Source organism: Camellia sinensis, chromosome 5, assembly GCF_055761805.1.
Source record: "Camellia sinensis isolate YWXY chromosome 5, ASM5576180v1, whole genome shotgun sequence".
NCBI classification, from domain to species: domain Eukaryota; kingdom Viridiplantae; phylum Streptophyta; class Magnoliopsida; order Ericales; family Theaceae; genus Camellia; species Camellia sinensis.
This window is the reverse complement of record NC_138965.1, coordinates 139,945,049-139,960,605: the sequence shown is the minus strand read 5'-3', so window position 1 is coordinate 139,960,605 and position 15,557 is coordinate 139,945,049. Positions and strand designations below refer to the sequence as shown.

The following is a 15,557-nucleotide window of genomic DNA, read 5'->3' as shown; positions in this document are numbered from 1 at the left end:
TCTTTGCTTTTCCTTTATAACGGCTCTTCTGCTGCTGCTTCTTCTTCTTCTTCTTATTTTATTTTATTTTATTTTTTAAATTCAACTTATTTTGGCTTTTCTAAGGCTTGGCTCAAAATTATTAAAGTATTTTGGGGTTGTAAGAAAAAAAACGGTAGAACCGAACCGATCATCCGAGACGAATTTTGGTTTTCGGTCACTTCAGAAGCCCCGTTTGTTTTGGGATGTAATGGATGGGAGGGGATTAAGATGGAAGTGGAGTTTTTTAGTGTTGTGTTTGTTTGTAGAGTTGGGAAAGCGATTAGGATGGAGGAAGGGATATAGATGGAGGTTGGAAGGGGGATTGAGATAGAGGAGGTGGAAGTGGTATTAGAAAAATAGTGAGGGGATTAGAAATTTTTTTATTTTTTTATGTTTTATATATTGGGAACTTTTAAAAAAAATATTAATGTTTAATTTTTTATATTTTTTTATTTGTTTTATTATTTTATATAAAAATAATTTAACAATTACTACACTAATAACTATCATTAAAATAAATACAATTTTACTTAATCTCCTCATTATCAATTCAAAAATGCTAAAGACCCCAAAAATTCTACCAAAAGTTTTACCAAATGTCTCACATGGATGTGGGATCCACATGGGACCCACATTGTGTGGGTCTCACACCCATGTTGTGTGGGTCCCATACCCATGTGAGACATTTGGTAAAATTTTTAGTAGAATATTTAGGATCTCTAGCATTACTCTTATCAATTTTCTCATTAACAATTTTCTCATTATGAATCTCTTTTATTCCATCTCTCAAAACCAACGTATAGTCTATTTTGGTATTGAAAATATCTACAGAGATAAACGACTGAATGGACTAAATTATTATATTTAAATATTTTTAATATTTTGATTCTTTTATTAGAAGATGAGTGTGCAATAAAAGTTAGGGAGAGAGAGACACATTTATGGAGCAACTTTTGTCTTTATCTCTTCATTTATATTCGATGTGAACTGTACGCGTTTTTATAAAGCGTTTTAAAACCTCCCGGAAATGCTTCGTTGACATTAAATTTAAGGGTAAATTACAAACACACCCGATGAGATTTATTTAAATTATAGATTATTTTTTATAATTTTAAAAATTATATTATGTCTCTTAAATTTTTTAATTTCATAATAAATAGGTCTTTTTATTAATAAATCATCAGTTTAATTAACAGTTTTTAATAATGTTAAAATTTTATTTCAATTAATAATTCAGATAATTTTGTTTTTGTATATGTGAACAGTTAGAAATTTTATTTTTTCAATTCATTCTGTTAAATAAAAAATTCTGAAAAAGACGTATTTATAATTTTCTAAATTACAGTGGGCAATTCGTATTTTAAACAAATTTCAGGAGGTGTATTTGTAATTTATTCTAAATTTAAAAATAATAAAATCAAACCTCAATATTGTGGGTTTTGGTTCCTTAAATTTTCTCTAAAGCTCAACCAAATCGAACCAATTAATACCCCTACTTAAATTGAAAAGAATATAATATTTCCTTAGGATGGCTACTTTGTGCTTCGAAATTGCATGAGCAACATGGTTTAGGTCTTGCTCTCTCGATAAATATCTCAAGAAATGGAACGTACTTCCTGTATTACCATTGTTAGGATAGTTTTGAAGGAACATTATTAGGATAGTTTCCGGGGCTTTTCTCAAACTAAGCCTCTTTTATATTCTATTTTTCAAATTAAGTTTAGTTTGGACGGATTTTTCAAACTAGGCTAAAGCGTTATTACAAATCGCGCTTTCACTGTTTGGAGTCCAAAATTTGATGAATAGTGAAAGTGCTATTTGAAATCGTGATTTTAATTAAGAAAACGCTATTTGATATCGCGCTTTTAACATAAATTTTTTTTCTAAAAAAAACGTGGTTACAAATTTTTTTTTTTCCAAAAAATGCGATTACAAATTGTGCTTCTACTATTCAAATGCAAAATCGTGTTTCCAAATGGCGTTTTCAAATCACACCAAACCAACGAACACACTCTGACACACCCTTCCCCCCCCCCCCCACCCCATAGCACTCACGCACACTCTAACACACACATCCCATCACACAATATAATTGAAAAATATAATTTTTATATATAATAATAATTAAATATATATAATAATTTATAATAGTAAATAATAATCAACTATATAATTTTTGTAAATATAAATTATTTTTATATAATTTTTATCTTTTGAGTGGTTAGAAATAATTTTTTGCAAATTAAATTGAAATAACCCTACGTATGTATATAACTTGCCCAAAAATTAAAATGATAATTATTTTTTACCCTTAAATGATAATTATTTTTTATTTTTTATTTCTTAACCAAATTAATTTTTAATTTTTTTTAAAAAATTCTAAAAATCAAACCATACATAACCTAAAAATCTTTTGATAAATGACTTACATACGTATGATTTAAGGGTAAAAAATTTGATAAATGACTTAAATGATAAATCAAATCATCCATAACCTAAAAAATTTTACCCTTAAACCATACATATGTAAAGGTAAAAATTTGCTATTATAAATTACAAATTATTTTTTATTATAAAAATTACATATGTATGGTTCATATGACTTGATTATAAAAATTATTTATCAAAATATTTTTATAAATTATTTAAATCTTTATAAATTATTTATAAAGATTATAATCAATTTTTATAAATTATTTATAAATAATTTTTGCAATTTTTATAATCAATTTTTACATACGTATGGTAATAATTTTTATAAATTATTTAACCATATGTGTGTAATGGTAAAAAATTTTAGGGTAAAGATTTTGATAAATGACTTAAATGATAAATCAAATCATCTATAATCAAGTCATATGAACCATACGTATGTAATTTTTATAATAAAAAATAATTTGTAATTTATAATAGCAAATTTTTACCTTTACATACGTATGGTTTAAGGGTAAAAATTTTTAGGTTATGGATAGTTTGATTTATCATTTAAGTCATTTATCAAAATTTTTACCCTTAAATCATATGTATGTAAGTCATTTATCAAAAGATTTTTAGGTTATGTATGGTTTGATTTTTAGAATTTTTTTTAAAAAATTAAAAATTAATTTGGTTAAGAAATAAAAAATAAAAAATAATTATCATTTAAGGGTAAAAAATAATTATCATTTTAATTTTTGGGCAGGTTATATACATACGAAGGGTTATTTCAATTTAATTTGTAAAAAACTATTTCTAACCACTCTAAAGATAAAAATTATATAAAAATAATTTATATTTACAAAAATTATATAGTTGATTATTATTTACTATTGTAAATTATTATTATATATAAAAATTATATTTTTCAATTATATTGTGTGATTGGGGGTGTGTGTGTCAGAGTGTGCGTGAGTGCTGTGGGGGGGTGTGTGTGTGTCAGAGCGTGTGGGTTGGTTTGGTGTGATTTGAAAACGCCATTTGGAAACGCGATTTTGCATTTGAATAGTAGAAGCACGATTTGTAATCGCGTTTTTTGGAAAAAAAAAATTTATGTTAAAAGCACGATTTCAAATACCGTTTTCTTAATTAAAATCGCGATTTCGAATAACGCTTTCACTATTCATCAAATTTTAGGCTCTAAACAGTGAAAAGTGCGATTTGTAATAACGCTTTAGCCTAATTTGGAAAATCCGTCCAAACTAGGCCTAGTTTGGAAAATAGGATGCAAAAGAGGCTTAGTTTGGGAAAAGCCCCTAGTTTCCGAGCCTTCCACTGTTTGTTTGTTTGTTTGTTTGTTTTTTTTAAGATGTCTATCAATGTGTGTTCTTCGGCAGGCTGAAGTTATGATGCACTAATATAAAATGCTCCGATTAAATTTATTTTGAATATGATTCACACCAATGTTTTGAAAATCAGACGGGACCGACTGGTTCTACCAGTTAAACCATTGACCGGTCCATGGTCTGGTCTAGATATATCCTCTAACCCGGTCCCTCTTGAAAATCGGTGGGAACCGTGATTAAACCGCTAAACCGGTCAACCCGATTCGGGTTGAAGTGAGCCGGACCAATTTGTTATATTTGGTCCAATATTTAAAAAGTTGATGCTAAAAGGATTTGAACCCAACACCTTAAGCTCCAAAACATGAATTTTCACTCTGTCACTATAATTCCTTGTGAATATATAGAAAATATATAATATTAATTGTATTCAAACTAATTTTCCTCAAACACATGTATAATTAATATTTTTACAAGTAATATTAATATAAAAACATATATAAACATATATGTTTGATGAATATATATATTAAATTATAAAAATATCTTTAATGAATGCATTTTTTTTATTTTTAAATCATAAAAATATTTATAAAATAATTATGACATCACGGTTCGATTCCGATTTAACCAGACAGTTAAATTAGTGACCTGTTCATCCAATCTCTTTTTCGATTCACTCACCTGTTGGATTTTTAAAAACATTGACTCACTATACAAATTTGAATCTCTATCATACACTTCATTATGGAAATGCTTTTTCAGAATACATTGGTTTTTTTTTTTTTTTTTTTTTTTTTTTTTGGGCACAAAACAAAATTAATCATCAAGGCTTTGAATAATTTACAAATCATGGGCATATGAATTCCCCATAGTTCAAATGTGATCTGTAAATTTCCATGACATTACATGACCTAAATGAATGAGGATGTCTGTCCATCAGCTTTGATCTGTAAATTTCCATGACACGTACATAATCAGAGGGAAGAGAGTAAAAGGAGAAGGTAAATTCATAACATGTTTGTACTTTTTTGTTTGTTTGTTTGTTTGTTTTTTTTTATAAATAATCACACACACATGAAGAAGAAGAAGAAGAAGAGGAGGAGGAGGTAAACAGGCATAAGCCCCACAAAACAGGAAAAAACTACCTCAGAAACTGATTGTCAATGAAAAATCTAAAATATTAAATTGCTTGATCTTATGGTTAACCCTAATACATGCAATTAGCCTTAATATCGGTCTGAATGAATCTGATACGCTTAGTACAATGTTACAAAAAGTGCTAAATCTTTTTTCATCAAACCAAATTGGAAATTAATGACACATTATAGGGTGGTCTTAATAACTCTGAGATGGAATAGAACTACCCCTTAATAACCATAGTTGGCACCATAGACCGAGCCATACCCTCCAGCTTGCCCTGCATGACCAGCATTGGAAGGTGGAGATGCATACACAGAACCATGAGCGGCATAAGAGTTATAGCCTTGGTCAGTGGGCCCACCCGTCTGGCTCTGCATTGGGGCTGCAGCTTCGGCCATGAAATTCTGCAACACAAAAATGTAATCTCAACAGATGATCCATTAAAAATAAGCAAAGAAAAGAAAAATGAGGATAGTTTAATTTTGCAGCAGCATGTGTGGTCACTTTCCAAGCTCAATCCCACCAAGGGCAGTTTCTTACATAATCATATTTATAAATATATCTTGTACATATATATATATATATATATATGACCTCAAGGCATTCAAAATGCAGGGAAGGCTACTTAACCTTCATGGGGAAAATTGCTCTCTTCCTGTATAAACTAAAAAAAATGATCTTAACCAGTCACTTGTAAGGATAATTAGGTACTTTAGACTAAAAAGAAAAATCCCTCCCCAATCTCACTGATATCTTCACCTCCTGCCCCCGAGTAAAATAATTGAATTTCATTCAACAAGTCATCAATTCCATGCATTTCGGGTTCTTGTACCTTCAAAGATGCCATCTATTTACACGGGTGAATGGAACAAGCAAATAAAAATAAGAGAAACTAAAAAGAAATAATGAAATGCCAAATCTTGAAGTTTAAGATAAATGATAATACTTTGCTACACCAACTTCATCCTGACTCCAATGATAATAAGCAATGAAATTAAGCAACAAAACTGCAACTATAATATATAGCCAAGAGAAATGCAAATATGGATAAATTCATTCACAAGACATGGGTAAGAAAGATTTGCCTGAATCAACTGCTGAGCCGTTTGAACTTGGGAAGCAGTTCCATTAATTTCGACTGTCATTTCGCCAGGAACACCCCTTGTCTCCTGTATGGTCACAGTTGCCCCACTAACACGTCTAATGTAGCTTATACTTGCACCAGCTGTACCAATCACAGCATCAGCATAAGCTAGTGGAATTTGCATTTGCTGAGTGACCTGCGAATTTCACGAAACTCCATAGTCTCAGAAATTAAAATTTTTACCCCCACTCTAATTCTTAGGCTTTTTTTTTTTTATAATAAAAAAATATTAGTGAGAGCACATCATGAGACAGGTATGCCAGCCCAACTGTCCATAAATAAAGCAATAAAATAAAATGAGGTTTGTGTTACTGAAAATTGAGAAAGAACGTGAACGTCAAACAAAATATGTGACGCGTATTTGCAAAGAATAATTACTTGACAGCTACGCATCAAGACCTGTCAAGTTTTATCAAATTCCAGAGACAAGCAGGGCAATGCCATTTGTCAGTTTGATGACTTTCAGAAAACCAGCCTTCCACGTTTTCAACCCAACTAGTTACACAATTTCAGACACGCATTCACCAGTGCTACAACTTTGTTGACTATAGCATATTTGATGTGGCCGCGTGCCAAAACTTTGCTTCATTTCTGATATGTAGCTCAGAATGCTATATCAATGGTGGAGTGGCGCAGTGCGGCCATCTACCAGCCTCCATGGGTCTGCACTAGGTTGAAGTGGGCAACTCCAAGGGGCATTCTAGGCACCTTCAAGGGGTGTTTAGAGATTCCATGGGGATTGGTAGCTCCATGGATGGTGCTGAGATGGTGAATGCCTGTGTTGCAGCTTTCCTTGGACAACACGCACCCGCTATGCCCCACCACATCCTACCATTTCGAGGTGTGTTCCTAGGTTGATTGGGCTATTGAGGCACCACTGTTTAGCCTTGTGTGCCTACTCATGGGCATTGGTTTGGGCTTGACCATGCTTGTGGGGTCCCATGGCTTGAGGCATGCAGCATGGAAGCAATGTCGTGCTTCTGGGCTATAAGTTGATGCATTAAGCCTTGCTATGTGTTGGGCCCCTTGTGCTTCACACGTGGGATGGCACAGTGCACTTGTAGGATATGGCCTATGACATTGCCTTGCTCAAGCTACACGTCGGTGCAACACTATGGACACACAATAGCCTATGTTGGATGATGGCAATCATGTGTGCACAAGGTTTACGCTGTGCTCGAGTGAACCTAGGTATCATATGGGTGTGTGCATTACTCGTGAGACGTGACTATTCAAGATGCTTGTCAAAGACCCAATATGCAATGTTAGCTTCTAGAGCCTTTGCTAGCTTGGGTTGTATGACATTAGTATATTTATCAATGGTGCAGTGCTGTGACATGCTTGGGGTGTTCAGTCATGGGCAACATTTATGGTAGGCATTCTTATGCACAGTTGTGTAAGGTTTGGTGTATTTGGTGACATAAACCTTAATTGAGCGAGCCCGTAGTTTGTCGTGGCCTTGGTGTTGTGGAGTGATTGTTGCCATGTTTTTAGTACCTTGGGACATGAGGTCTTGGGTGGCATTCATTATGCAGGGCGTCTTTTGTGGGGGTGGTTCTCATTGGAAATCTTGTGGGCTTGCTATTGTCATGACAGGTGATGATCCTCAACACTTGGATGGCAAAAAGTGAAGGTGGACTTGTGGTCAAGTGGCTTCATGGGACAAAGTTCCACGGTACCAAAGAGTCATCCCATGACAACCAGGAAACGGGAGAGTTTTCAAGCATACAGAATTCAGCTAGGGGCTTGGGTTCCACTAGGTCTGTAAGATTCAATATGAAAAACTATGAACTGGCCTTGCCTTGGAAAACCCATGCACTCCCTCCAATTCATCCAAGATGGTCAACTGGTTTATGAGTCAGAATGTCAAATAATAATTGGTCAACCCATCCAGGTTCAAATTCATGAAAAAGCACAATGCCAATATTCGAGGTCCAGCTTAAAGCCTCCAGTTTTATTTATCTAGATTACTGAGATTAGAAGATTAAAAATCAAAATAAGAAAAAAGAGAAGAAAAAAAATTCAAAAAAAACCTGTGTAATCACTGATGGCGCTGGCTGAGAATTGGATGAGGCATGCACATTCATTGGAGCTTCTCTTCCATAGGCAGATATACCCTGATGAGGCTGTTTTTCTAGTGGAGGTTGAATGTCAGCCGGTGGATAATAATTGTCAAGTTGCCTAGGAGGTGGCATGTAATGAGGATTAGCTCCATAACCAGGTCCTCCACCCGCATTTGGAGGAAAAGCTTGGGGCGGTGGACCCCAGGATTGGGGAGGAGCCATGTGTTGTTCCATCTGAGGATTTGGCATTTGCATCTGAAGAAAAGTTCTAATGCATTAGAAAAATATAACCTCTCTCTCTCGGTCAATTAATTGAATTGATGATTGAAAACAACACTCACTTGCATTTCAAACATCGGAATTACACTGCGATCAACCAAAAATTTCCTCAGGTGAGTAGCAATTAATTCAATTGCTTTGTGTACCCCTACAGGCTCCCCTACTACCTCAACAATCCTATCATCTTGAAGAGCAAAAATGGGTAGGTCTTCTGCAGTAATTCATTACAACAATTAGAAAAACTTGATGTCAGATGAATAATGACCAAAAATTACAATGAGTTGACATGATGACAATGCAAAACTAGAGAAAATTGAAATTAACAAATGTAAAAACTTGTCAAAAATCAAATATACAACTGGTGAAGTCAAGAATGTATAGAATGAGAAATTCTGTTAAAACACTTCTGGAAGTCAGGTTGTGATAGGATTGATTAATTTGAAAGGACGGAATTTTGATTCAATTTCACTAATACTTAAGGTAATATGGGAGTTGGACTGCAACAGATGAGGACTGCTGCAGCAGGAAGAGAGAGTCAACAATCTTTGTGCAAATACTATTCAAAAATGTCAATGTTATAGTATTCCAAATCTCAGGTGAAATCTTCAAAAGATCAATCCAAACACAACCAATAATCTATCTACTTCCAGCTCAAGCCAATATCTGACAGAATCCTCAGAAACATTAAACTGAAAAAAGAAAGTTTTTCTTTGAGCAAAAACTAGAAATACAGTTTGACAGAGTGGAAAAAATCATGGTAATACTAATAGGATGTAATAAAGAAAACCTGTCCCAAGTACTCTAACAATACAACTAGATGCTTCTTGAATAGACTTGACAGTTGCTCCTTGCTTTCCAATTATGCTTCCTGCTTGAGCAGCTGCCAATAGCAACCTAGTTGAAACCTTGGCTCCCAGACCCGGTGGAGCATGAGAAGAATCACTCTCCAGCCCGTCAACGATGCGTTTATGAACCCTCAGTAGGCCATCTACAGCTGGAGGAAGAGAAGCATCAGGCTCCTCCTTGGCAGACACCATAACCTTTCCAAAAGAACAAAAAACAAAATCATCAATCCCTGTGCAAATAATTATACTAGGTTTGATTCATACTAAAAACAGCAAGGAATAGCACTATAGCAGCATAAATTCTTTATTTTAAAAAAATGGACATATCTTTGGAGTTTGAAGAAAAGATTGGCCAAAATCATCTGCAACACCATGGTGTACAATTTTATATCTCAGGGAAGAATGACTAACCAAAATTAAAATGAGAGAGAGAGAGAGAGAGAGAGAGAGAGAGAGAGAGTGCATACATTCAGAAATTCACAGGTAATAGCTGAGTATCTAATTTTTTATACCAAGAACATAGTTAGAAAAAAGGCAAAAAGTCAATTATCAAGCTGTCGATATAAAAACAAAAAACAAAAAGAAGAAAAAAAGGTGTCTTCCAAACAAATTTAAACTGTATAGATTTAGGTCTTCCATGAGACACGTGAAATACTCTCTACAGACAAGAACACAGTTCAACACAAGACATTGAAAAGACATAAAAACATGAAAATTCAGATTGTAAAGGTGTATGATAACCAAATCGAATCTGAATAGGCATGGCAGCAAAAGAAGGTTTCAAATTATAGGTTCTTTAAAGGCCTGCTCAAGCATGTTATCACCAAATTGCCTAGAAAACTTCCATAAACATCAGGAAGGAGAATAGGAGAGATAAAAAGGAGGAGACAAAACAATCATGATTAAATCACTTATTCTCTTCTTTTTTATGTTATCGCAAATTACTTTTTTTAATAATCTCTACTAGTCTACTAGATTTTGTATATTTTAAATTTTTTTTTTTCCACATTAGCAAACATATTCCCTAACTAGGCCTTTAAACCTTTTGTATACAAGCTTCTAATATTCATTGACCTCAACATGTTCAATTATTTAATTATTGACAACGTATTAACACTTGATATGTTTTGTTTTTGTTTTCCATTAATTTTTCCTCATTTCCAAAAAGTTTCTGTTTCCAAGATAACCGAAACGAAATTTTGATCCTTGCTCCAAGGTGAAGTGATGCAGGTAGTGTCACGTTTGCAATGTCTTATATGTTACCTTACCAGCAGTCAGCAAGTCTTTTTCTTCCAAAACATTTATGCTAAAAGTATTACAAAATTCCAAATTTAACCCAAGGATTCAGCTTCAAAATCCCAATCTGGTACAAAACTCACCCATCATGATATTATGATGTGAATTCATTTTATGACTCTTAACCCTATTAATCAAACAAAGAATAAACATTCAAGCATTGTCCTAGATCCACACTAGAATATAACTCATGAATTTGAAGCCTTAGATCCCATGAGATCAACAATTGAACAATAATTAAGAAAATTGCCCAATAATAAATTCAATTAAGTCTATCTCAATGGGGGCTTTTCTTTTCTTTTTCTTTTTCTTTTTCTTTTTCTTTTTCTTTTTATGGGATAATAATATTTCTTAACACTACAGAGAGTGTCAAAAAAGAAAAGCACACTTGAGAAATCCAAAAGGCTCAACTCCAAGGACTAAATGAAGCTATAAGGTTAGCCCCAATGTTTCTTGGATTGATATTGACTATAACAAACTTGGTTTAAGTTATTTTATGTTAAAACTTCTTATAAATTTCACCATTTGAAGTACCCAAATCCATTTTCAAAAGTAATACCTTAAATTTTAATGAAAGTTTGAATTTATATAACTGAAAAGATGCTGGTTGATGTTCATTTGAATTTATATAACACAAAACATGACAAAAAACTTTCAAAGCTACAACCAAATTCTCCTCTTTTTTTCAAGAGTAAAGATAATTATATTAATGAGGATCCAAGGGGGTCCAACCACATACAAAAAAAGAAGTAAAATAACTACATATCAAAAACCTATTCAAAGGCCTCTACAAAATCCAAAAAATGGTTCAAAGATGGAGTGATCACCTCCAAAATCCAACTATACAATAAAGCCAAAGATATACTCTTTAATCTAAAAAAATACTCTTCTCCACCATCCAATGTTCTTCTATTTCTTTTTTCCCCCACACCAACCACATTAAAGCCTAGAGAACCAATGCCTTCCTCCTATTCCCATGCTCATTCGCAATTACTACCACAAGAAAGTCGTACCACGCAACTCCCTAACCATTAACAGGAACACATCTCCCTAGCCATCTCGCAATGATTAATATGGCATTCTCCATAAATAAGTCAATAAATAACATATAGATAAGAAAGTTGAACTCTGTGACCCATAATACTTGGTTGCAAGTTCCATGGACCCCTTTTTATCGGCAAGATCCATGACTCATATTACAACCCATGGATACAAACTACAACCCACCCGCACATCCGAAATATTACCTAAATAGCAAATACCCTTCCTTACTAAACCTAACAAACAAAAATAATATCATACTAGAAGCCTAATAAGCTACAGAAATATAAAATTATAAAATAAAAACCAATTTAACTCTGAACTTCATTAGATGATGCCCTAAATATGCTCCATTTAAAAGTCCAGCTTTAACAAATTTCTTGTTAACATGCTCTGCTAAGAGATTTATTATCTTACACAGTTTTTTTCTTTCTTTTATTCTACTTTTTGGGTTTGAAATTCAATTCAACTACATGACTAACATGACATAGTCATGTAGACTTCTGCTTTTTCAACTTTACATGATAAATTTAGGTTCCAAAGATTATTTTCAAAGACCAAAGTATAAAGGCCATCGCATTTGAAATCTCACAGGAAGATTGAGATTGAAAGATTAGTGATTAATTTTTTTAGTGAAATTTATATCAGATGCCTTTCCAGCCTATTCCATTCTCAGCTGGAACTGTTTAGAGAGAGCTTCAGCATTAAAAATAATCTCAAGCATTTTCAACGGGGTCTGACAATATGTGGCAAAACATCAATCATCCGGATTCTGAATTTACCAGATAGAACTTGGAGCTTCTTGGTACACAAGTTCATATAAGATATGTCCGTGTTTATTCAGATAAACTTTTCAGCAGTTGTATACTCAATGCTGATCCCTGCAATCCGGATCTTTGATTCTTCATGTTTGAAAACATATTGATGATTGATTTGTTGCCTTAATTTTTTTGCTGACAGAACCTGCACAGATTCATCTTTGTTATTGCAATAAAAGGAGCTGCTTCAAATTATAATTGTTGTTTGTGTTATGTATCCTTTTGCTCCTTTTCCATATAAGTTTTTTAGGATGAGCATAATCCTAATATGAAATTTGATATATGATGTTTTAACAACTTTACCATTATTGATTTCTCTCCTAAGTTAGCTATTACAATCAGCTGCACGTATTTTCCTTCATAAAACAGCTGAGTTAGAAAGTGGAAAATTATGGCAATACAAGGACATGTATATGCCACAAAGAAATTTTCTCCCTTTTGCGTTTACATGAAAATGGATCATCGTACAATGCATCTATTCAAATTACAATATTCCTAGAATTTCAGGACAAATGGAATTCTAAATGCGTCAATATATCCATAACCAATTATATTAGTGGCTGGATGACAACCATCTTCTGTTGTTCACCAAACATCCATAAACTGATTAAATAACTTTTATTAATTTTATAAAATTTTATTTATGGTTTGTAACCTGATTAACTAAAATTCATAATTCTCACTGGTACCGAACAAATGTGGGTGACATCACATCTTGCATGGCATACCAATGTAGAAATTTGGATGTCTACTTTAACGACAACATACTTTTTTAACTTCATAATAAGCTATTTACAATAGTTGCACGATTACTTTTTTTCAGTTCAACAAAATTTCTCATATTTCATGAGAAAGTGCTCAGATAGTTTTCAGAATTACTAAATCACCACATAATAGATTGTTTCTGAACAATAGTTACTAAACACTACATTCAGCAGAAATTGATGCAAAAGAGTTCTGACAAAGTGAAGTTGCGGAAACCTTCATAGCTTACCATATTGCTTCAAAATGTAAGTTAAGGGAAACTAACAAAGTGACTTTACTACTAGATAAGATAGCAACTAACATTTACAAGGGGAACATCACTAGAGTTCAAGCCAGAAAATCAGTAAGAATTAATTAGTTCTACCCTATCAGGGTGTACGAAAAATTTCCCTGGAAAAATAAACTGAACCAAAAAAAGAAGATACAAGCTTACAGCTCTTTCAGCAGTTCCTGGAGGACCATCAAGAATCTTAATGCGAGCTCTTGTCTCTTCACACATTTTCTTTATGTACTCTCCTTTGCGCCCAATGATACTACCAACCTTTTGCACAGGAACCAACATTCGAAATACACTCTCTCCTGGCCACCCAGGCCACCTTTTTTCACCGCCTCCAATGGCCAAATCATCTTCATGTCCTTGTTTTTGTTCAGGTTGTGAGTTCTCAGGCATTCCATCCATATCATGTTCACCAAAACTTTGATCAAGTTCAGCCATAAGCTTCATGGAAAAAAAGAAGATAATTTTGGCTCAATAACACTAATAATACGCACATTGCTACATAAATGTTCACATACACAGCATGTCAAGTTTGGCTCAATAACACAAGGAACCAGATTAGCAAAACGAAGTTCAAGCTTCTATTTCACAAAAACTTTAAATCTAAGAACTCAAGCAAATAGCAATTCATTTCTCTCCTATAAGAAAAGAAGAATTGGAAAAAAAAAAAATTAAGAAAAAAAAAAAAAATTGGGTTCAAACAATAATTGAATATAAGACCTAACAATCATAAAACCAAAAACCCATCAAAGAAAATAAAAAGTTAAACCGTTCAATCAATACAAAAAGAACATGTTGACAGCTAGCTAAACTACGAAGACCCAATCCCAAAGCAGCACACAACTAAACTCCACCAAGACTCAATCCCAACATAGTAATTCCTAAAACCATAGAACACTGTTAATAAAGAACAAGATTAACATTACATTATGTTTGGCTCAATCACATAAGGAACAAGAATAACATCAAGATGTTCAAGCTTCTATTTTCACAATAACTTTCTCATCCTAACAATTTTAACTAAGCCCATTCCAAGAGAACTGACCGGTGAACTTTATTGCAATCACGAGGGAAAGAAATTGAAAGTACTATTCACACATAGATAACCAATAATGGAATTGAAGACTTTAATTCTCATAAAACTAAAAACCCATCAAAGAAATAAATAAAAAAAATTAACAATTTGAATCAACTACAAAAGTACATTTTAAATTGACAGCTAAACAACACAGACACAACCCCAAAGCACACAACACAACTAAACTCCCCAGTACTCAATCCCAACAAAGTAATTTCTAAAAAAACAAAGAACCCTGTTAATAAAAAAAAAGAAACTATTTGATGGGCCAACTAAAAAGAAGACAGAATGGATAAAGAACAGAGAAGCACAGTAACAAAATAAAACCCTAAAAGGATGTAAAAGCGTAGTATGTATGAGATGCGTGTACTTACATCCGTTGTGAAGAGAACTAGAGAGAGAGAGAGAGCTAACAATGGCGAATTGGAGGCAGACAAAAATCTTTGGAGTGGAAATGAAAATACGATTTAGGTTTTTCGGAGGATTGAGAAGTGTTTTAGCGGACGAATGACGAGCTAGCATCTCCAACAAGTGTAAATTGCATTCACACCCCCAATGAGGTTTATATTTAATTGTATAAAGTTGCCCTTACATTTTTGAAAATTACATTTTCTTCCAATCAGTTTGTAATCTCATATATATTATTCCTCTGTTTGTCTGTTTTCACTTAGGCTTATTTTGAAAAATAATTATTTTAATTGATATTTTTAAAATAATTAAATTTTTGAACTTTTTAATTATTTTATCTTATTGCCAAAATAAGCCCATGGTTATTTTAAAAATTAAATTTTTTAATTGATATTTTTTAAATAATTAAATTTTTTAACTTTTTTATTATTTTATCTTACTGCTAAAACAAGCCCATGAGTGCATGACTTATAGGACTCGGGATGACATTTTAAGTCGATAAAATTGGATTTGACAATTTTTATAAGCCAATTATTTGGTGTTTGATTATTATTCATTATGTTTTTCTTAGTTACGATGGATTGTGATTTAATTATAACATTTATAATACACATTTTTTTT

General features: G+C 32.8%; 1 protein-coding gene across 1 annotated transcript; it reads right to left on the bottom strand.

The window, feature by feature from the left end:
- Window positions 1-4,939: 4,939 nt before the first annotated feature.
- FLK (RNA-binding KH domain-containing protein) lies at window positions 4,940-15,133 on the bottom strand. Its single transcript, XM_028243668.2, has 7 exons — window positions 14,903-15,133; window positions 13,607-13,891; window positions 9,196-9,448; window positions 8,471-8,619; window positions 8,100-8,384; window positions 6,008-6,202; window positions 4,940-5,326 (listed from the first exon to the last, which is right to left on the bottom strand). Exons 2-7 carry the CDS (start codon window positions 13,886-13,888, stop codon window positions 5,150-5,152), a joined length of 1,341 nt encoding a protein of 446 aa, XP_028099469.1. The 5' UTR covers window positions 13,889-13,891; window positions 14,903-15,133; the 3' UTR covers window positions 4,940-5,149.
- Window positions 15,134-15,557: the final 424 nt, after the last annotated feature.

Excerpts from the sequence above, each read along its gene's own strand:
- FLK (XM_028243668.2), bottom strand. The coding sequence starts at position 13,888 with ATGGCTGAACTTGATCAAAGTTTTGGTGAACATGATATGGATGGAATG. Across the intron at positions 9,449-13,606 it reads CAGGAACTGCTGAAAGAGCT|GTTATGGTGTCTGCCAAGGA; the intron begins GTAAGCTTGTAT and ends TCTTTTGGAAAG. Across the intron at positions 6,203-8,099 it reads CGCCATCAGTGATTACACAG|GTCACTCAGCAAATGCAAAT; the intron begins GTTTTTTTTGAA and ends TGAAATTCGCAG.